This window comes from Chinchilla lanigera, unplaced genomic scaffold (assembly GCF_000276665.1).
Source record: "Chinchilla lanigera isolate Chin_1 unplaced genomic scaffold, ChiLan1.0 scaffold00009, whole genome shotgun sequence".
Classification (NCBI taxonomy): domain Eukaryota; kingdom Metazoa; phylum Chordata; class Mammalia; order Rodentia; family Chinchillidae; genus Chinchilla; species Chinchilla lanigera.
The window spans coordinates 12,073,792-12,097,237 of record NW_004955410.1 but is presented as its reverse complement, the minus strand read 5'-3'; the positions used below and the strand labels follow the sequence as shown (position 1 = coordinate 12,097,237).

Sequence of the window (23,446 nt, the reverse complement as noted above, 5' to 3'; positions counted from 1 at the left end):
AGAAGATTGAAACGACCCTTATTTCTCACTCTTCCCAAAAATCAACTCAAAACAGATAAAAAGATCTTAATATTATATAAGAGCTCAAACTGAAACTACTAGAGAAAAACATCTAAAGGCAACATATTGCTGAATAGGAAAACAGCTCAGGAAATAAAAGCAACAACTGACAAATGAGATTTCACAAAGGAAACAAACAACAAAGGCACAAGTTAAAATATGGGAGAAAAGTTTTGCCAGCTATTCTTCTGACAGAGGACTAATATCCAGAGTATATAAAGAACTAAGAAGAAAAAAGAAAAATTCACTAAAAGAATAAGTAGACCGATCAATAAATGGGCAAATGTTCTGAACAGACCCTTCTCAAAAGTACAAGCAGCCAGTAAACACATGAAAAACTCTTTAGCCATCAGGGAAATGCAAATCAGAGCTTCACTGAAATTCCACCTCACCTGAATCAGAATGTCTATTGGTTATCAACAGAAAACTAAATGCTAGTGAGAGTGGGGGTGAAGAACTCTCTACACCAATGATGGGAATGTAACCCTATTTACATTAGTGTAACCGCCATGAAAAACAGTACAGCAGTTTCTCAAAAAACTAAAACTAGATCTACTCAGATCCAGCTATTCCACTCCTGCATATATACCCAAAGGAAATGAAGTCAGCATACAAAAGAGATACCTGAATACCGTATTTATTGCGGCATTATTCACAAGAACCAAGTTATGGAATCAGCCTAGGTATTTGTAAACAGACAAATGGGTAAAGAAAATATGGGATATACAACAGATTATTCAACCACAACGAATCATGTGATTTGCAGGAAAATGGACAGAACTGGAGGGCATTATGGTAAGCAAACATAAGCCAAACACTGAAAGACAAGCATGGCATGTTTTCTATCATAAGTGGAAGCTTAAATGAAATGAGCTGAAAGTAGAGCGACCATTAGGGAAGGACAGCAGGGGAGGGAAAAGAGAGGGTAGGTTGAGACGGTATTAGGGAGGGTAGAGATGATCAAAGCACAATGTATGTATGGAAAAGTCACAGCAAACCCATTAAATCTGTAGAATGGAATACGATTTAATAACTGTAATTTTTAAAAATGGGGAGAGGTCGGGGTTTAGCTCAGTGGTACACTGCCTGCCTGGCAAGCCTGAGGTCCTGAGTCGGATTCCTGGTACCCCGCCAAAAATAATCTTCCTCCCATTTAAAAAAAAAATTATTTTTCCTCCCATTTAAAAAAAAAAAGCTCTTAAAAGGCAAGGATCATATTTTTTTTCATTATCTTCCCATATCTAGCACATAATTTTCTAAGTATACAGGTCTATCCCTCCATAGGTCACCTAATTCATAGTACCTCAATGCTACCACTATGATCTCACAGAATTAAAACACCTTCTGATTGGTCTCGATGTCCATCTTTGCGTCTAACACAAAGCCAGAATAAATCCTTTTGTAAAGAGGCAGATTATTCCAATCCTTTGTTCAAGATGTCACAAATGGCTTCCCATGTCTGAGAGTAAGGTCAAAGACCTTATAATGCTTAAATCTATGACTTCTCTGTTCCACTACTTTTTATTTTGTGTGTGGTGTGTCTGACGGTGGTGGTGCTGGTGATCAAACCTAGGGCTCCACGCATGCTGGTCAAGGGCTCTACTACTGAGCTAAGTAAGCCTCCAGCTCCTACCACTCACCTCATTCCACTCATAGGCTAGTCCTCAAATACACAGTCCCATCTAAGACCTTTACAGACCATGTTAGAAAGTCTGGAAAGCTCTGCTCCATGTGTGTAGTTTTTATCTATCTGATTTCCTTACTCAGATGTTTTCCCCTCCGCTATTTAAAATCACAAACCAACGAGCTGGGGATTTAACTCAGCAGCACAGCGCCTGCCTGGCAAGCGCAAGGTCCTGCATTCAATCCCTGGTACTGGAAGAAAACAAAAAAAATATAAGATAAAATCACCAACTACTACTACCCATGTTATCTCGTTACCATAGTATTTTATTGCACGTCTAAACATGGCATGTCATTATTTATGGACTGTCTCTAGTTTATGCATCCGAAGTGCTTAGCACTATGTCCAGAACATAAATATTTGAAGAACATAAAATATTTGAATGAATGAGCCTTTATATTCTAGATGATAGCTCAGAATGTAACTAATAAATGTAGGTCATGAAATACATTTAATATGGATTAGGAAGATTATTATGGCATGATTATTATTGTCAGATTTAACAACTAAAACAAATACACACAGATCAAAGTTGTGAGGAAGCCCATTGGGATAGTGGCTGAGGGGATGATAACTTTTCTTTGTATTACATTTTTTCCCCACAAGATTTAATACTTGGGTAATTGGAAATGAGTACAAATTTAAAAAGAAAGGAAAAAGAGGTCCCAAAAATGAAAGGGAGCAACATTTTTCTATCAGAAGACAAAGACTTTTAAAGACAGAGTAATAGAAAATGGGTTTAATGCAATATGAAGGTTGGTATTCACAACAGTACATAAAAGAGAAATAGGATATTCTGTCACAGAATAACTTTGTAGTATGAATGATTTTGTAAAAAAAAAGATGGTTCTGTATGAGAAATGAACCCATGGCTTAGTGTTCACTTCAATCTCATGCTTCTGTAATGTCCAAAAATCCTCAATTTTTAAAGGTAGATGGGAAAAATTTAGCACCAAAATGTTAGGCATTTTGCTCTAAAGCATTTTTTTTCTCATGATGAAAAACTGAAGGGCCATGAATCAAAACAAGGTGTTTAAATGGCCAAGTAAGAAGCCAGGTATGGCAGCACACGCCTCTAATCCTAGCACTCAGGAGGCTGAAGCAGGAGGATCACTTCAAATTAAAGGTCAGTCTGAACTATACAATGAAACGGTCTCAAACCCTCTGACTTACCTTCAACTCCTCTTTTAGATTGACCAATACTGCTTCATTAGATTGTACAATTATTGTAATAACTCTGCTTTGTTTCTGGCCATATTTTAACTGGTTACAAATCAGTAAACAAAAATAAATTAACCAAGATAAAGTATGAATATGATTATATCACTTCAGCGTACACTTAACATCAATCTACAATAATTTCACAGATAATCTGAGAAATGTTTTTGCTTCAAATACCTACACTGACATACTTGTAAGTTTTAAAAAAATTTAAAGACAGGACTACAGAATGTTTCAAAAAAGAAGAAACATTCTTCAATGAGTCTAAATAAAACTTTCAAGTAGTTCCATACACTTCATGTAGTAAATGGTCACTTTTTTGTAGGGTTTTTTAAATGATCAATATATTTTTACTTACGTTATATCTGATCAGTGTCTACATAATTTTCAGCAAGTGGTTTTTACAGAGAAAAATGAATAGCTGGTTCTAGTCTTTGCAATAGCTCTTTCCCCAAATATTGCACTATACTCTGCACAAAAATGCCATCCAAGAAACACAATTTTCAACTTGCTGGCTTTAATTTTTTAAAAAGTGAATCTAACTTTACTATAGAAAGCTTTACCATAAAAATGAAAAATCTTGCATTATCCCAAATGTATAATCATTAGGTAAAAATACATCTAGGCAAAATAGTATTTATGCTTCCATTTTATTGTTTTTAAGAATGAAACTGCCACCTCAGTAGTCTTAAGAGCAATATAATGAAACATACATACATTTAGACTTATGTCCATCATAGCTTCAAAGGTTTCCCTGAAATAAGGCTGGGATTCACATCTTTTTCCTTAAGAAACACTAAACAGTAATTTTGTTTTCCTTCTACCCACCCACCCTTGTTCAATTAACTGACAAATTCAAGTCTAACACCACTTAAAAATTTTTGTCTGCTACAAGACATTCATCTGATCTGCCTCCCTGCATAACATGTTTATTATACCTAACAAATCATTTTTAAAAGCCTACAGGAATTCTCTTAACATACGGAATTTTAGCATGATATTGATTTTTTTTTTTTTTTTTTTGTCAAAAACACAGGCCAGGTGGTTTCTCACATTTGATGCTAATGAATTTCAATAAAAACAGAAGAGCTCTTCATAAACAGCTGAAAAGCTCTACAGTGAATTCAGCTATTTTCTAATTACATGACAATGAATGGTTTGGATTTTAACAGTAATATTTTAACAGCTCCTAAACAGGGGCACGAATAGGAATCAAGTTTGCACCAGTCCAAGTACCTACAGTAATATGATAGAAGCACTCACCACCAACACTTCACACTATTTCACTCTCATGCTCCTAACAAGAATTTCTTCCTAGAAATAGTGCATTAACAAACTAGTCTCTCGAACTGCTAAGTGTGAAAAATTACTTAAGAAAAAAGTGTATTCATTATCTTTGGCCAGTCAAGAGTGAAATGGCCATTTATATTATTTTTAACTATTCTAAGTTCAGAAAGTTTGTATTTGATCATCCAAAATGAAAATTTGTTTTGCCTGTACCTGACAGAATAAAATGGTAAATTAGCAAATAGTTCATCCTTTGTTGAAAAAGTATGTTCTAAATTTATATACTACAAACTACCTAATAAATGATATCTGCATACTACAAGTCATGTTTATATTATGCACCATTTTAGGAGGGAGGAAAAGTTCACAGGGGTTTCTTCTAAGGATATATAGTCATATCCTAAGAACGCTGATTTATACATGTGAGATCTGTATAAACCGTAAGTGGTCATCTTAGCTGGACTGTAACAAGCCCCTATAATGCAAAAGCTGACTCTAAAGGCACCTATAAAGCACTGAAATTCACAATTTAGTCATTACTTTTCTCTTCTCCAATACAAAATTATCTGGTAGTCATCGCTGTTGATGCCATGCTAAAACGTCACAAGTTTAGACCGCCTGACCAGCAAGAGGAACAGGAAATAATAGTTTTCAAATTTCAAGTTAGAGGAAAAACCCTTATCACACAAGCAATGAAACCTGAGCAAACGCTAGTCTGTGATTACAAGCAAACATTCATTAGTACATTATTCAAATCCCTCCAAAGCATTTCAATTTCAGTTTAAAACCCAATAAACAAGAACCCACATAAGCACAGAATTAAACTACCATGAAATGAGGATTTATATAAAGCCTATCAGCCCTATTTAGCTTAAGACAATGAAGAGAAAATACATCAGCTATATAACACCATTTGAACAGTTCTATAAAATAATGTTACTTAAGATTAGTAGCTGTGGTGCATCATGTGATTCCAACCATTCAGCGAAACAAGCAACGAGTAACGGCACACCCCTCCCCCCGGCTTGGAGACTGTAGAGTATTACTTTGGCTGTATCTTCCCAAATAATCAGAATGCCTTCTAATACCACCAACATCTTAGTACTGGGATTCCAATGTATTTTGGTGTTCCTAAGGCTGCCTACACACACAAAGGCATCCAAGTGAAATGTATTATATACTTACTAAATCTCAAAATTTCAGTGCCTAAAATGTGAAATACCTCTATTATTTAACAGTTTGCCTTACAGCAAATTCTACTTTTAGGATTTTATTATAACTTTGGGAAATTAGTGGTAAAACATATGATTTTTAAAAACAGTATGTGACTGCACTTAAGTTCACATAAAAATAGCATTTTTACAACCATATTGAAATTTAATCCTTTTACACAGGTTAACAAAATGTATCACAAGAAAAACAGAATATTGGGTTTACCAAAAGCTGTACTTTTGAAAGTGGAACAATGAAAATTTTTCAAATTTTTTTACAAATGATCACTTCTGAGTCAATTTATCGCACTAAGGGAACAAAGTTGTTAAAACAGAACTGTGCTCAACCAATCCACTTAACCGCACTACAGTATAGTACTTGAGACCAATCCTAAGGTCAATATCGGAAACCATTTTAAGAGACAAAAGACCCTATGTGTTTTATAGTCACCTGGGTAAGAGGTACTTTTCCTTCCCAAAACAGTCAAAGCTTAATGAAAAGACTGACTCTAAGTAAGTTTTCTCCTCATCATGTCTTCAGTTCAGAACACTATTATCATTGGTAGTAAGGTCTATATCTTGTCTGATCTGGATGATGTGGTCCAGGAAGTGGGGTTTGAGAAGGCGGACCCTGCATTCGTGGAGGAGGAGGCGGCCCTCTTGGTGCAGGCCATATACCAGGACTCATTCCCCCCGGTTGTGTAAATGGAGGGCTGAGAGTTCCTTGATCTTCAGTAAACTGGGGTAAAGAGTTAGGATTATAATGGTGAGGAGGGGGTGCAGTTACAGGTGGACCACCATGTTGAGGTGGGGGAGGTCCTGGAGGAGGATGATTCATATAAGGTGGCATCTGGGCAATAATATGTCCAGGGGGAGGGGTTATTGGTGGTGGAGCAGAGGTCATTGGTGGAGGTGGAGCTTGGCTATATACCAAATGAGGAGTACCTGCAGCCTGGGGAGGATGTGGCATTGGATGGCTTATTGGAGGTGGAGGAGGTGGGGGTGGTGCATAATGTTGCTGTGGAGGCATAATATGATGAGGGTGCGAAACCACTGGTTGACCCTGATATTCAGGATGGTGGTGAGCAGGTGCTGGGGCAGGAGGTGGTGGTTCTCTAGCACCTGAATTTGAGTCATCCTGAATAGGGACGGTTATTAAATTGCTGTGTTTTCTTGTTGAAATACGAAAGGTTTCCTGACTGACTGAACGAGGTGGTGGTGGAGCCATGGATAATTCGGCTGGAGGAGGACGAATATCCTCATGTGGCTGATTATAGTGCTCGTGTGGCACATGCTGCAGAGGAGGTGGTGGCATCATGATGTGCTGCTTTGGCGGAATATGGCTCATATGGTGCTTGTCTGGTGGCATTATAAAGCGCTCAGGGATTTCAGCTGGTGGTGGGGCAATAGGAGGATGAACATTTTCAAGTGAAGCACGGGTAACGGGTTTTCCAGCTCGCATGTGGCGATGGTTGATATGAGCCTGCAAGTCTCTCTGAGACAAATACGTTCTCTTGCACCCTTGCACAATGCTACACATGAAGAGAGAACCTCGTGTACACTGTTCGATTCGCTGCACCGGATCACTACAGCTAAATCAGAAAGGGAAAAAATTTGATTTACTAAAAACAGAATGTAAATGCATTGAATTTTCAAAATATGGCTACTTTAAATTTTTATGTAACAGCAAAAAGTTCACAATTCAAAGGTAGTTACTCTAAGTGAAAGTGAACCTGTACTCATGCTTACTTTCTAGTCTTAGCTACTAACCATCAGCATTTCTGTCAACCTTGGACTCAATCGCATTATCAAATAATATGTTTTAAGAGACCTTTATACTTCCCAATACCTAGAATTTATCTAATTTTCCCAACAACTGTGTGCTGTGTATCCATCTGCAAGGAAAAAAAAATCCAGGAACAACAAAGCAAAGAATCTGTCACTTACAAACAAAGAATTCAAACTTACACACTGTTACTGAACAGTAAGCAATTAATAATAGTAAGTGGAAGGCATCTGCCTGCCAGGACTACAGTGAGGAAGATCTTCCTAATCACTGAGGTTCTTTACATAAAAACTTCAAGTCAGTATCCCTTAAGACTGAGTTTTCAGACACATTTACTACTAAAAAATGGTACATTTTTTCACCTATCAAAATTTAACTCAAGGGCTGGGGATTTAGCTCAGCGGCAAAGCACCTGCCTGGCAAGTGCAAGGTCGTGAGTTCGGTTCCCGGTACCGGAGAAAAACAAAACAAAACAACAACAACAAAAAAATTAACTCAATATTTTCTTAATGATTCAGGGTCAAAATAACAACTACTCTTCAGGGACTGGGGATCTAGCTCAGCGGCATAAGCACCTGCCTGGCAAGCACAAGGTCAAGAGTTCAATTCCCAGTACTGGAGGGGAGGAGAAAAAAAAACTACTCTTCATTCATATTTAATCTATTCTTGCCTCTAAAGTCTTCCTGATGGGGCTGGGGATTTAGCTCAGCAGCAAAGCGCCTGCCTGGCAAGCAGAAGGCTGTGAGTTCAACTGCTGGTACTGAAGAAAAACCAAAAAAAAAACAAAAAAAGTCTTCCTGACACAGTGAAAAGAGGACTGAATCTGAAATCGAAAGACACAGGACCCAGTAATATTGGCTCTGTATTTTGGAAGTTATTTAACCACTTTGAGTTTGTTTCCTCATTTATAAAATGGGGTTAAAATGTGTACTCTACCTAACCCACCATGTTTTTACAGCTATTTCATCTTACTCAAGAGTATTCTTAAAATTAAATGAAACAATGAAAGTGACTATTTAATCACCAGTTAAGCACTACATAGGTATAGATATAAGCTCTTACTACTGAGTATGTATGTAAGGTCTTTTGACACTGTAGTAAAATGGTTTTGTACTACTGATTTTAAGCTATGCCAACTTTTTCATCCTTGCTATAAGGCTGGCACTCCTTGCTGACACAGTACCCCCCCTTTAGTGGCCATTTGCCACACATCTCATGTTTGCCTCAACTTTGCTGTATAAAGCGAGAAACATCTCCAAGATAACAGTATATGAGGCACTTCTTTTGGATGATGCCTAACAGCAGTAGCACACAGTATTTCTAATAACTGCTTGCTATTTCCTTACTTCCTGATCTGGGTTTGTTGATCAAGGTAGGTTTCTCTCCTAAAACAGCTAAGGACCACATAGGTGAGCGGCTTGCTAAAGTTAGATTCAATATCTTACAAACTAAATCTTCTTTTAAATATTAGCACTACAACACTTATGTAAAACAAAATCTTCTAATGTCTCTTACGAAGTACTTTATCATATATGAAATCCTTCCTGCCAATGAAGCAACCCAATTTACTAAAGTGAAGGGACACTGAATTAGAAAACTAGGCATTAGAGAAAACATCCAAAACACAGAGTAAGTACTTCTAATTTCCTAACTTTTCTGAATTATAATTCAACATAATATTCTTTAAACCCACAGTACCAGCTTTTATAATGTTTCTTAACAAAGCTGGTAAGATATGCTAAAAAAAAATAAGTTGTTATTGGGTTGTCAAAAAAAATCATCCCTTTGTCTCCCCGTGTTGCAATTTCCTGTACCATAAAAGAGTCACCCAGGCTGGGGATCTAGCTCAGTGACAGAGCACTTGCCTAGCATCCATGGGACTTTGGGTTTAATCCTAAGTACTAAAAAAAAAGGTGTGTGGGGGGGCAGTTTATACCTTACAACTGTTCATAGCAACCAATACTACAGGTTATAAGGAATCTAGGAAGCCTACAGCTGTTCCAAGGAAGCTTCTCTAAGTTCCCAACACATTCCTTATCAGGGGTTCTAAATAAATATAAAAATTTCTAGTTTACATACTTCAAAACCATTTCACGGACTAGTTCTTTATAACTTGAATCTATGTCATTCTGATATCCCTAGACATACTCAAGACATACTAACAACATTTGAATGCAATAAAAGTTTATCTATACATAGTACGTATTATATATCGGGTCCTACCTATCGTCCTACCTACCTATCGTCTATCTTCACTTACTCCTACCATTAACCCAGGGAAGGAGGTATAATTATATTAGCCCCATTTTATAAATTAAAAATTAACAACAAAAAACCCTAACCTGGGGGCTGGGGATTTAGCTCAGCAGCAAAGCGCCTGCCTGGCAAGCGCAAGGTCGTGAGTTCGGTTCCCGGTACCAGAGAAAAACCAAAAAACCAAAAAAACAAAAAACCCTAACCTATGTCACACAGTTAATAAAATAACAGTAATTTTACAATAATAATCGGTTTTGGCTTATAATATCAACTCTATGTCTTCTTTTTTTCTCTTTGTATTTTTGAGACAGGGTCTCCCTATGCAGCTCAGGCTGGGCTCAAACTCATGGTAATACTCCTGTCTCAACCTCCCAAGTGCTGGGATTACACGTATGTGCCACTACACCCAGCACAAATTTAAGATGACAAGTAGATTTCATCATTTTGGCCAGTACGAATTCACTGGGAGTGGCCACCTGGTGCTATTTTAAGAAAGCTAAAGCTAACTCTGGATTCACCCAGAAAGCTTATCTATGTCTACACATTTGATCCCTTGCCTAGTTTATATTACAACCTGACCATTAACCCAGTTTATAAATCATTTCACTAAAAAAAAAAAAAATCATTTTGCTATGAACTCCACTACTTAAAAATAAAAAGGTGACTTTAGCTTACCCTGGACACATCTTATCTCCCTTTTTTTCATGTAAAATAGCACAGTCATAGCAAAAAACATGTTTGCATGGAATCTGTAAACAAAGACAATACAATTAACAGATTGATAGTTAACACATCAGAAAAATTTTAAATATTTCCATAAAAAACAGTAAACATAATGACCTATGCATAGAAAGAAAGCACATGAGAAACCTTAAAGTGAACATTTATTAAGAAATAACTATATAAAAAGCAGTAGTTAACCTTTTTTACTCACAAAGCCTTCTGAGAATGTGTTGAAAATTCTGGCCCCTTTCCCAATAAAAATACATACATATATATCTGCTTATACTTTCTAGAGTTATAAACCCTATAAACTCTATAAACAGTTCTTAGATGTTAAATGCTCCTGAAACACACTATAAATACGTTCTGTCTTATCCTATTTTGAAACTATTCCAAAGCAGTAAAATAACAATTACATTAAATTCAGAGTATTCTAAGAATTCCCTTAGCTATGCCATGAACATGTTACAAACTTGGTTATTAAACAATGATAAACCTCTACTTAAATTTCAGAATCTTACCTTTACACAAATGCTTACATTTACAAAAACAGGGTTTAATTTATTAATACTTACCATTCGCCCGTAGATTTTAATAGGCAGTCCACATTTGTCACAGAAATGAACTGGTGTATCATCCTTTTCACCTAAGATGTTTATCTGTCGAAATGATATAATTAAAATTTCCTAAGCAATTCTAAAAATCATGTCTAAAATTCACATAATTAAAAAATGGTTACAATTTTAGAAGAGTTATTAACTAGCGACTGAATGCAGGGCTTCTGCACTGAGCTACATCCCTAGCCCTCTCCCACACCTCCCCCCAAATTCTGAGTCAGGGTCTTGCTAAGTCATGAAGTTGCCCAGGGTGGGTTCAAACTTGTAATTGTCTTTCCCCAGCCTCCCTGAGAACTATGATTACACGTTTTTCTTTTTAAATAGTGGTTATTAGATTTTACTTTCCTGAAAATTACTTCAAATTATTTTTGCAAATAGTATAGCAGAGCATTAAAAAAAGCAGATGATCCATGTATGTAGGGAACAAAAATCAGATATAACAAAAATTCATACCATCCTTTAAATATTTAGCATTGCAAGTATTTAATACTTGACTTTTCATTTTTAGCTATACCTTAAAGTCCCAAAACAGATGTCCAGGAAATCTTCGCTGATTTCCAAACAATTCATTCCCTTTACAGTCATATCGTTCTTCTTCATTATAATCAAATCCTTCTGAGGAAAAAAGTATCACCTATTAACTTTTCAAACCTCCAATTTCATCTTGACAGCATACATAATGTAACAAAATAGCCTTATTCACTAAGAAGTCTATCTGATGCCTTTTAAGCCTCTTCTAAGAACAAGATAATTAAGAGCAGCTTAAACTATTGACTAGAAGTAATCTTGGTGACTATCTAGCCCAACTTTATTACTTTACAATTGATAATACCTCTGGGCACTTAAACAGGTCAAGCACATGCTCTATCACTGAGCTGCACCCCAGTCTTACTATCATGATTTAACAACATTCCAACTTCAAATATACTTGTTTAGGGAGAGAAATCCTGTAGTAAAAGAAAACAAGGTATAGTTACAACAGTCTGATTCTAATAAAGAAATACAGATATTTAGACACAGGCACAACTACTTTCATAACTTTAATGTTAAGAGCAAGACTCTTCTTCAGCAAGGAACAGCAGATTATTCAGAGGTTAAGACACTGGCTCAATCACTGTTTTTGTTTTTGTTTTGTTTTGAAAAAGCCAAATACATTTCTAGAAATGTTCCAAAGCAGAGGTCAGCACACTTTTTCTAGAAAAGATCAGACAGTAAATGTCTCAGGTTTTGTAGGATTCCGCTGTTATAAAAGCAAGCAGCTGTACACAATGTTTAAAATGGTCACGGCTGCACTGCAGTAATTTTATTTATAAAAACAGGGCCAGATTTGGCCCATAAGTAACAGTTTGCTGATCTGCATTAAATGGTAAGATAGGAAAACTTTTTTATACTTGTGAAATAAAGGAAGACCTTTTTGTTTTGTTTTTAGAAAAGGTCTCACTATGTAGTTCAGGCTGACCTTGAACTATGTAGCCCAGGCTGGCCACAAACTCTTAAAGGAAGATGTTTTTAAGAATGTTTTAAGACTACAAAGTAGGGGCTGGGGATTCAGCTCAGTGGCACAGTGCCTGCTTGGCAAGCGCAACGTCGTGAGTTCGATTCCCGGTACCGGGAAAAAAAACCCAAAAAATAAAAAAATAAAAAAATAAAGACTACAAAGTCATAACAGCAAAGACCAATAACCTGACTACATAAAATCTTTAAGCTCTTTGCAGTAAAAATTTTATATATAAAATGCAAAAGACCAATGGACAACATATACAATTATAGGGGCTGGCGATTTAGCTCAGGGGCAAAGCGCCTGCCTGGCAAGCGTAAGGTTGTGAGTTCAGTTCCCAGTACCGGAGAAAAACCAAAAAAAAAAAAAGAAAAACAACAACAAAAAATATACAATTATACAGTAGCCAATTGAAACAAAAATTTTTTTAAAGTTTGTAAAACCAAATACTGATGTGTGGGTATATAAACTAATGTACCCTTTTTGAAGATCAATTTGACAGGATCCATAAATTCTAAAATGTACAATAGCGTTAAATGTCCCAATTTTTGCAAAGTACAAATTCTAGAAAGTATACATAATAGCCTATATAACATTATTCTAACAAAAAAATAAAAAAATTGTTCAATTAAATTATGGTATATCTATAAATGAAATATCTAAACCAGTTTTTTAAAAACTGAGATTATATGTACTGATAAGGCATACAAAATATCAAATGCAGAATACATGAAAAAAGGCAGTTCTACATAAAAAATTAATACTACCATGTAAGAAAGTTTTAACAGAGAATATCTTTGGAGGGAAGGATTGTGGGGGAATGGGATAATTTTATTTTTACTGTTATGCTTTCTATAATACTGTTTAGTTTTTTGTTTTTTTTTAATAAGAAATTTATAAAGGGAAGAAAAAAGAGATGTCAAAATGAGATGTCAAACAAAATGTTTGAAGAAAAAAGAAAAAGATGCCAAAATGAGATGTCAAACAAAACGTTTGTCATAAAGTATGTACAAAAAAAATTTAAAGGTAGCTATAAGTAAATACAATCACAAGAATTATTTAGCACAATCAAAGACTGTTGGACCATTAAGTTTACACAAATTACCTTCATCACCAGTGGAAGCCTTTGCAGGCATCCTGTTTATAGTCCTTTGAGTTCGAGGTGCAGGTTTGGCTTTGTTTGCTTGTTTGGAGATGAGTTTTATAGGAATTCGTCTGCGAACATCAAGACCACCCAACGATCCAGAACTATTAGTGCCTTGTAACTCATTGTCTATGTTAGAAAAATAAAATAAAATTTGCTTTTAATTTTTCTTTTTCAAGATTATTCTGTCACAGATAATAAAACAATATAACCAACCATATCAAATGTTAACGGTCTTGGTACTGATTTTGAGTATGATACAGTTTAACTGCTAATTTTCTCTATTTCGGATAAAACTTTACAGCAATACTTTTTAATTAGCTCTTTTTGGGACATGAAACTCTTTACTTCTCCCTATAAAAGTGGACAATAAAATTTGTCATGTAACTGTAGAGTTATTTATAGAAACATAAAACCCCATGAACCCAAAATAAGAATTTGTCTTAAAGTAACCCAAAGAGATTTTTTTTTAAAGTAAAAAAGAGAAAAAGAAACAAACCATCCCTGTCTCTATGGCTGACCATCAAGCATGTAAAGTAGGCAACTCAATAAATTTAGGCAACTCAATAAATTTACTAAATCATTAGGACAACCAAACTGGAAACACAAAACTAACCCCGACAAAGACAAAATTAAATAATGCATCTGAAGTTAGTTAATTTTAAGTGATTAATTCCTTAGTGTAAAATGGCTTTTTAAAAATGTATTCAGGCATATAATAAAATTATCATACATTTAGTAGAAACATGCAAAAATGCATTTATGACATTCCTAAAGACACGTGACTGAATTACTCTTAGCACTGTAATATGAAACAATAATTTAGGTGGATACAAGATTTCTAACTTCAACTAGGTTGAAACAGGCGGCTGGGGATTTAGCTCAGCGGCACAGTGCCTACCTGGCAAGCGCAAGGTCATGAGTTCGATTCCCGGTACCGGAAAACACACAAACAACTAGGTTGAAACAACTGACATTTTCTAATCTTTGCGTTACTATTTATGAAATACATTAACTCATATCCCATGAGTAGCAAGTGCATTATTTCATAGAACTGACTCATGTAAAGCTTAAGAGTTATCTTTTTTCAAGTATATGAAAAGATATAAAATATTCACCTCTATGGAGAGACAAAAAGGAAAATGCTCTAGGAAATACATTTTTTTCTACTTGCAACGTTTTAAACATAAATTACTGAATAAAGCCATGGATTGCCCCTGCAAGAAATATTACACTCCAAACTGATAACCAAGCTATTTGGTTAAAATTCAGTTAAGACAAATGAAGTAATAAATTAGTATTAAAGATTTCCAAGCCTGTAAGTGTTGCAGACTCCCGTTAAATTCACATTCATTCTCATTTTTTGTGAACACTATATAAAATAAAAATTCAAAATGGGCCCTAAATGATTATTTTAAATATCTTTGTGTCTATTTTCTACTCTTACAAGGGCTAATCTTAAAAAAAACAGAAAGTCACAGAATAGCTGGGGATGTAGCTCACAGGTTCACAAGTACAGTGCTTGCCTAGCAGGCAAAATGCCCCAGGGTTCCATGGTGGGGGGGTCATGGAAAACATTTACAGACAGGTACAATCTTGTGGTAGGATAAACCCAACTTGATCAATTTTCAACATTTCACTAACTGGACTAATTGATTAGTGTATTTTATCTACTTTTCACTGCATTTGCCTATCTATATAGAAGTATTTACAGGCAATGCAAAGGCCAAAAGACATAACACAATGACTTTTTTCTTGTTCAAAAAGTATTCCTGACTTTTCAATGAACTAAAAAAAGGAAGCTGTTGTAGACAGTTAATCTTGTCCTTCAGACATTAAAAATAATCTTTAATGGTTTTACCTTTGTGAATGAAACACCAACATTTCACTGCAAGTCCTTTACACATCACCCTGAATATGTGAGGTCTCCTACTGCTGACATAACCAACCTTTTAAGAGCCTGCTTTCCCTTGAAACTTTGCTGCTTTCCTTCCAGACTCTAAGTTATGAAGTACAGCATTTAACTGTGCCAACAGTCTGGGTTTGGGGGCTTTCTGATTTTTGCTTAAATTAAGAAAATATATAGTACGATTTCTTTTTTAATATATAATAGCAAAGCACAAAGCACATAAAAAGTCCTTGGTATAGTATACACAAAATGAAAACTAAAGATAAGTTGCCATCGAAGGCAATCCACTTTTAAGAAGAGTAATACCTCTATATAATTTTAAAATATCTATTTAAGATTTTCTCTTGAATAAAAATTAACAAAGAAATGTTTCAGTACAAAAGTGCTAATTCTTTTTTCTTTTTCAAAAGTGCTAATTTTTAAAATAACCAAAAAATGGAATGGACTGTTAATTGGGAGTTTCCTAGAGCGATTTTTTTTCTGGTAAAATTCTATTAGAACATCTTCAACTTACATTTGAATTTGAAGTACAATCATATAATGGGTCATTTCTGCATAATATTCAATCAAGGTTTCATCAGTTTCCCCAAAGACCTCCTTATCCTTTGGTACTAAAATTGTTCTTCTGAGATGGCTATCCTGTCATGATGTCTTCAAGTTACTAAGTAACTGGTCATTTTGTCATTTGCCAATGGCTCTGTGATTCAAACAGTTATCAAATTCATGTCTATGAACTTCATGAAAATCTGAATTTTTTGCAAGGTTTGTAATTTTTCATCACAATCAATGCACAGGAACTGATTCTGTTTTTTGATATTAAACATGAAGGACACTACCTCAAAGAGATTACAAAATAGAAAAGAAGCTAACGTTAAGCAGAAAATACACCTGACTCAAAACTTTTTTAGCTAGTCAGCTCATCAGTATTTTCACTTTAGGATGACTTTATTTCCCCAGGCAAATTTATAACTTAGAAAAGTAGAATACTAAATACCCTTTGATACATTCACCTATATTCAAATTTACTAACAGCCTGAAACTGACAGGGACATGACTCCCAAACCCAGTAACAGGCTCAAATGTGAAATACTTTGCTAAAACAGAATGTCTGCTACTCCCCCTTTCAAGACTCCACTTTCAACTCTATAAATTTCCCAAAGGGGAAAATTGGTGTTCCTTACAGCCTGGTGCTAGTCCCTCTTCTATACTCACTCTACTTAAGTGATCTCACCAATTCTTGTGCTTTAAAAGATACCAACCATAACGTACATGTATTTTCAGTACGTATCATTCCTCTGATCTTCACTTGTTATCTCCCTTCATATAGTAGCAGTGTAAAACCAAATTCTTGTTCCCAAGTTCCTACAGTATCTGCCAACTTTAAAAGAATCTGTTTTTCTTCTGAGTCTTCCTCAACTCAGTAGTAGCCACTACCAAGACGTACAAACCAAAAACCCATACATTTCTCTCACATATCTCCAAACCAAGCAATCAGTTTGTGTCTGAGTTCTGCCACTAAAATACTTCTGCCTTTGTGTGTGTGTGTGCTGAGGGGCCTTGAGCATGCTACACAGCACTCTCCCTCTGAGCTACACAATCCCCCTTTACCCTTCATTATCACTAAACCAGGTCACCCTTTCGGTCGACCTCAATCACGTCCTAAATTGTGTATTTTCTATTGTTCTTGTGTCTCTTACACCATTTTCCATAGAACAGTTCATTATATATTTAAAAGACTATGTTCCTTTATTTCTGATCAATCGCTTCACAGTCACTTCAAACCTTTCAAAGCCCTGAAAGAGATTTACACCTCCCTTTGCAATCTCATCTTAAGGCTCTTTTCCTTTACCAAGTGGGCTATCGCCTATTAGCCTGCTCTCCGTGCCTTTATACTACTGAAAATGCTCTCCCTTCTGCTTCATTTCCTGGCTGGATTGTTCTCATCATATCTCAGCTTAACTAATGAATACCGTTCGGGAAAAACCTTCCCTGACCATCCTCTGAAACTCCCTACTTCACAGCACCCGTTATTCTTCAAAGCACTCAACATTTATATTTTAAGATCTGCGTTCTCCAGGAGAATGTAATCTCCATGAAGACAAGAGCTCAGTCCTACTGTATACCATTCCATCTCCACGCCTACAACCATCTGTGCATATTTAGCATAAACAAGCATATACACACACACATAAGTAGACAGTTGATGACTGAGAACACTACAATCACTGCTTTAAGAAAAAGCTTTTCTTACTCGTGCTACGATCGACATAACTGTCTGAAGCACTAACTCCAGCGCACTCACTCAACAGCCAAGAACCACAAGAAAGAGAAGCCAAGAAACACAAAGAAGGGATGGAGCCGGTCTTACTTGAAGAAACGGACGTGAATGTCTTCATTCTAAGATCTTCTTTGTAAATGTTCCCAAATGATGAGAAAGGGCCACAGCAGAAGCGCGGGCCATGCTTTGTAAGGTCTGAATAGAAAATCTACTCCGTTTACGACTTTGAAAACTATATTCAACTCTGGTCTCTGCCCTCTAGTCCATGAAGGACTGGAGAGACAATAACAACAGGAGGTGATCATCGCTGTACCCACGCAAGGATGGCTGAGACGGCAGGAAGTCTCCAGCTCACTTTCGCCCATCCACTCCCAGTGTAATGAGGCTTCTGCAACTCTGAGAGTGGCACCCATCCTCCAGTGCCCCATCACGTAGGGGAGAGCAGCCGGGTTGAGGGAGAAAAGATCCGGCGTTTTCCCCTTCCCACGAAGCCTGCGCCGCCCACCGTCCGGGCTCGGAGCTCAGCAGAACGACAGAAGCAGCGGCTGCTGCCGGCACCGAGAATGGAGGTACCGCACTGGAGGGCAGGCCGAGAGGCACCAGGCCGGCCGGGCACGGGGGCGGGTATGTGAGACTTATTTCTCACCACCATACCCTAATGCTGTGGGGCGAGGGTTATTCCTTTTGCCCACTGGGCGGCCAGTCCCCAGACCCGCCAAGGGGGCATGAAACCCGGACCCCCACTGCCTCCGCCTCCTTACCAGTGTGATCCATGATTCGACTCGCAGAGCACACTGGGAGCGGAAGTCAACCGCGCCGGAGTCGCACCGAGCGCGTGCGCGCTACCTTCCAGAGCCCAGAAGCCGGAAGTGCGACCGGATTTCGCCGCTTGGGCTTTAAGGGCTTCCGTCTCCCCGCTCCGGGGAGGGAATCAGGCATAGTCAGAGCAGAGGCGGAAAAGTCTAGTATGCAAGGAGCTCAGAGGTGGGAGTTACTAAGACCGCTCCTTCCCCGCTTGAAAAGGAAGTAGCCTTTAGCAATAGGGACCACGCCGACGGGAACAGGGGAGGGGAGAACGGTAGTAGCGAGAGAAATGAGCTCCCGGCAGACAAGGCGGCCACCCGCCCCCAGAGCGTTGCCTTGTGGGATTTGTAGTGCGCGGGTGCGGGCTGGCGCACAAAACGCGCAGGCCCGGTTGGGCTGGCCCCACCCAGGCGGGCGGAGTAACGGTCTGGAATCCCCCGGCGTCCGCAAGCGTCGGTCTCCTCCTCTCGAGCTGGAAAAGTGTAAACACGCGCGCTTCGGAAAGCGTCTTCCCGCGGGAGGTGGCCCGGGGGAATGGAGGAACTGGGAGACCTCCCAGCTGGAGAGAGAGAAGCTGTGCTTTTGTCTAAATTTCACTTCGTCGTGACTAGCTACACCTAGACCCACGCACGGCGGTAGTGTTTGCCCCCCTCTCCAGCTCCGAAGTTTCTAACACTCCAAACACGTTTCTGATGCCTGGCTGCCCTTCGTTCTCTAGAGAAACCTGGAGGCGCGGCGAGCCCCTGCGGCACCTCCTGGGGACGGGAGGAGGGCCGGATGGGGGCGGGACCCCCGGCAGAGCTGTGCAGGGTCGGGGGTGAAGGAGGGGCAGGGACCCGGGCGCGGGGGCACCGCTGGGCTGGGCCGGAAGGAGAGGTTACCGAGGGAAGGGTTACCCCAGCGGACGGTACCTAGTTCCAGTTCTTGGTCTCGGAGGTTTGTGGTTGCCGCTTTCATCTTGCACGGCCAGAACAAAAGCAAAGTGTCAAAGAGCGATTCCTGAGGACCTTCCCTGCAGTTTCCACCTCGCGGACTTGGCTCATTTGTGTCCACTCCCTCCTCCAACCCTTTGCACTTGATGCTCCCCGATGAGTGGAAAGGAGCGCAGTTAGTGGAAAACACTAGCCTGATAGTCAAGGGGTTTGGGTTCTATTCTTGTCGTCCCTTGGTGACGACATCATTACATTGAGTAGTTCACACTTTCAGTGCCACAGTTTCTAGATGAATAAAAGGAATAATGTGTTGATCTCTTAGAGGAATGTGTTCCCGGTCTTGACTTCCAAAAGGATGGTTAGCACCGTGTTATATCTGGGTGAATGGAACAATGTGATCAATGTTATAATTAGACAATGTTATTTGGTGATTATTTCACTGGGATCTTGAAAAAACCACTTTCACACCCTATCTACAGTTTTATAAGCATGTTTGTGAGTAATTCACAACTAAAGACATCTGTGAATCAAAGTTACATCTGCTTTTGTTAAAATGTAAAAGTCTGTACTACTAAATCATCTGTACTACTCTCAACCTCTGGGATTGTTTTGGGAGTTCGGGAAATTTTCACCCTCCTATTTCTCTCCAGTGTATTTCTCTCAAATTTTAACCCTCCGTATTTCTCTCCAGTGTGTATGTGGTCCGGTGTTTTTCACCTGTTTAGGTTTTCCAGAAGGTATTTTCCACCCAGGAAGTGCTCCCGCCATCAAATTTGACCTATCAGTTCAACTTCAGTTTGATGCAAATCTTGATTCACAACAATATTAGTGTCTGCTGATGCTAAAGAATTAAAATTAAAAAGAACTCTTAAATTGCATTTCAGATAATTTTATATGTGAGTCAGAAGTTTTGTCGGCATTTCATGGTGCACCAAGTTAAGAAAATTTACTGAGAAAAGATTTACTTATTCTACATCTGATAAAATATTAAGCATTTGATTTGACATCTGTTACTTTCATACATTGCTTTAGCATCTGTCTCTATATTAATTTCCCCATTGTGGTTGCCTCTCTTTACCAATACAGCAACAATGTGACAAATTAACTTCTGCCTAAACAGATAGTGAAACTGTACCTAGACAGATTTTATTACTACCTTATAATATCTTATTAGTGACCTCTTCTGTAATCAGCTACAGTTTCTTTATCAAGAGTTGATAGTTGACCTAAGGTTTATAAAAATGAAACATCATTGTAGTGGACAATCTAAAGCAATGGGGGACATATTTTTTATCTTACTGACGTACAAACTTATTAATTACAGGCTAATTGTCTTCAGGATGTTTTGGTAGCCTTCCATTTATATAGTACTACTCATGCTATCAGGAAAAAAAGGGGGGTTATCAGTGACCTGGTTTCCCCAAGAGCTTATTTCAGATGCCTCAGGACCAGGTCAGGACAGTAACTGTCTATCTCCTAATGCTTTTTCAAACTGTAGTACCTAAAACTGTAGAAACAAGAGCTGTGTATACGATGGCCCTTACCTTCAGGGCCATACATGCTCACATTTATGGAAATAAACTCCCCAATAATTAAGTTCTTGCGGGGCTGGGGATTTAGCTCAGCGGCAAAGCGCTTGCCTGGCAAGCACAAGGTCGTGAGTTCGATTCCTGGTACCGGAAGAAAAGACAAAAAAAAAAAAAATTAAGTTCTTGCTATGTGGAGGGAATGCATTGCTATCTATATTCAAATAAGGTGATGAGCGGTAGCACTGAAGGCAGTTAGACTTTGGGTAGTGAGTTAAGTCTTGATGAACAGGTAAGATTTGGAGAGGAAGAGAGCAATGACAAAAGCATATGATACATGGAAGAGCAAGGTACAGGTATGAGAACTGTTAGGCTTATACCCAGGACAGCGATCAGTACCAAAAATTAAAACAAGGTATGATTGAAGAAAACTTCGAAAAAAGTTGCAGTGTAACAGTTAAGAAATAGAGCATGTAACAAAGCCTAGCATTATATATACAATCTAGTAAGATATGTTTAAAACCAATAAGAAGATCTTAAATTGGTGGGTAGTGGTGGTTTAAAGTCTTACGTCTAAGAAAAGAACAATTGACCAAGAAGCCAGAGACATCTGTGATGGACAAAATGCCAACAAGTATGAATGAACACTGAGTAAACTATATGTTAACCAGTTTGATAAGCAGAAATAGGTGGAAAAGGCAGTAGAACATACCGGTTAGATATATGTCTTAGCAAATTATGGTAACCAGCTTTCCAAACACCTTCAAAAACTACAAAAGGGCAATATACTTGGTCGATAAATAGACCCTGTTTTTATTTAAATTGATGTTTCTTATTATCAGCAGTATATTTTATGTCATGGCCCAATACCATAAATACAGATTTACATATTTTAGAATAAATGTGTTATAGAACTGTACTTACCATATGCAGTGCTCTTTGCAATTTCTATTCTGCCCTTTTAAGAATGTTAATGCCCTTAAAATATCTAGTGGGTTGTAATTTAACTTTGAAAACCACTGTTTCACATCTCCCATGGTGTTTTGGAGAATTTCTACCATTGTAGAAATAGCTGAAAGGAAGGATAAATCTTAGGACTTAAAAAGGAAGTAAGGACTCTAGGGATTGAACTTTGCTGGTGAAGGGCATTTTCCCATCTTGGGCCTGCCAGTGTTCATACCCACTTGGAAAGGAGTCTTTTGATCTAGAGAGATCCTACAACCTAATTGCTTTTTGAAGAAGGAAAACTTTGCAGTGGGCATGCCTTGAGCTGGTTAAGACTGCTCCTCCTGACAGCTTCTCTACTAAGAGATAATTGCCCTTTTTTTCTCTATTCATTTCAATTCTGAGAGGATGCTGAAGGTGTTGCTATGGTTTGGACATGGTTTGTCCCCCAAAGTTTCATGTGCTAGAAGCTTGGTCCCCAATGTGGGGGTATGGGAAGACGGTGCCTTTAAGGAATGGGTAGGTCCATAAGGGAGATTAACAATTTTCTCATGGGAGTGAGCTCTTGCTTTGTGGGACTGGATTGATTACCACACAAGATCAGATTGTTATGAACCAGGTTTGGCTGCCTTAGTTTTCTCTTAATTCCTCTTTCACCATATGACATCACTTCCACACATGCTCACTCTTCTCTGATACTCTCTGCCATGAGGCCCTTACCAGAAGACAATACTAGTGCACTGTTCTTAGACCTCCAGAATTATAAGCTAAATAAACCTTTTCTTTATGGAGTACCTAGTCTCAGGTAAGTTATTATAGTAACACAAAGCACACTAAGACAGCTATCTTGGTTACTTTTCTCTTGTTGCTGGGACAAAATACCTGATGCCCAAAATTAAGGAAGGAAAAGTTTATTTTTCTTACAGTTTGTGGAGGTTTCAGTCCATACTTGGCAGATTACAAGGCAGAGTGGCACATGGCAGAGGGCTACAGCTCATGGCGGCAGAACACAGCAAAAGCAACAAGCACCCACAAGGGCAGAATGGCCAGAAGCACCCTCTTTCTCTCCCTTACATATGCAAACTGTCCACCCCAGGGCGGGTGTAGCTCTCACACCCATAATCAATCAAACTCTAAAAGCCTGCCCCATGACCGCATGAGGCTTTGGGGGGACACCCAGACACAAACCATAACAGCCTTATGTAAAAGGCCTGTATAGCGTTACAGCTATGCCATTATACTGTAAGCAAGTAGTCTGTGATACTGTTTGCTAGACTTAAGAAAGTTTTTGTCCAAAGCCAACAGCCATACAACTTGGAACAGACTTCTAGGGCTTGCCTGATGCTTAATTGGAATGTATGTGCCCCTCCAAAATTCATATGCTAAGGTGATATGAGGTAAGGTCTTCGGGGAAATTATTAACTCATGGGTATGAGTGGTATATATGCTTGTATAAAAGATGCTTCAGAGAGCTGTCTGGGCCTTTTATCCTTCTGCCATGTGAGGTCAGTGTTTTCCCTTTACCTCCTACCAGGTGAGAAGACAGCAACAAAGTACCATTTTGG

At 38.2% G+C, this 23,446-nt stretch overlaps 1 protein-coding gene across 4 annotated transcripts; it reads right to left on the bottom strand.

Annotated features, from left to right (window-relative positions):
• Window positions 1–3,596: 3,596 nt before the first annotated feature.
• On the bottom strand, window positions 3,597–18,790 carry Cbll1 (Cbl proto-oncogene-like 1, E3 ubiquitin protein ligase). 4 transcript variants are annotated; one of them, XM_005377288.2, is made up of 6 exons: window positions 18,436–18,790; window positions 13,449–13,616; window positions 11,360–11,457; window positions 10,804–10,887; window positions 10,181–10,254; window positions 3,597–7,055 (listed from the first exon to the last, which is right to left on the bottom strand). In XM_005377288.2, exons 1-6 carry the CDS (start codon window positions 18,446–18,448, stop codon window positions 6,020–6,022), a joined length of 1,473 nt encoding a protein of 490 aa, XP_005377345.1. In that variant the 5' UTR covers window positions 18,449–18,790; the 3' UTR covers window positions 3,597–6,019. The 4 variants fall into 4 exon arrangements, with proteins under 4 accessions (XP_005377345.1, XP_005377344.1, XP_013366099.1 ...); XM_005377287.2 differs by having other exon boundaries at window positions 11,360–11,460; window positions 18,436–18,786; XM_013510645.1 differs by lacking the exon at window positions 18,436–18,790 and adding an exon at window positions 17,765–18,414.
• Window positions 18,791–23,446: the final 4,656 nt, after the last annotated feature.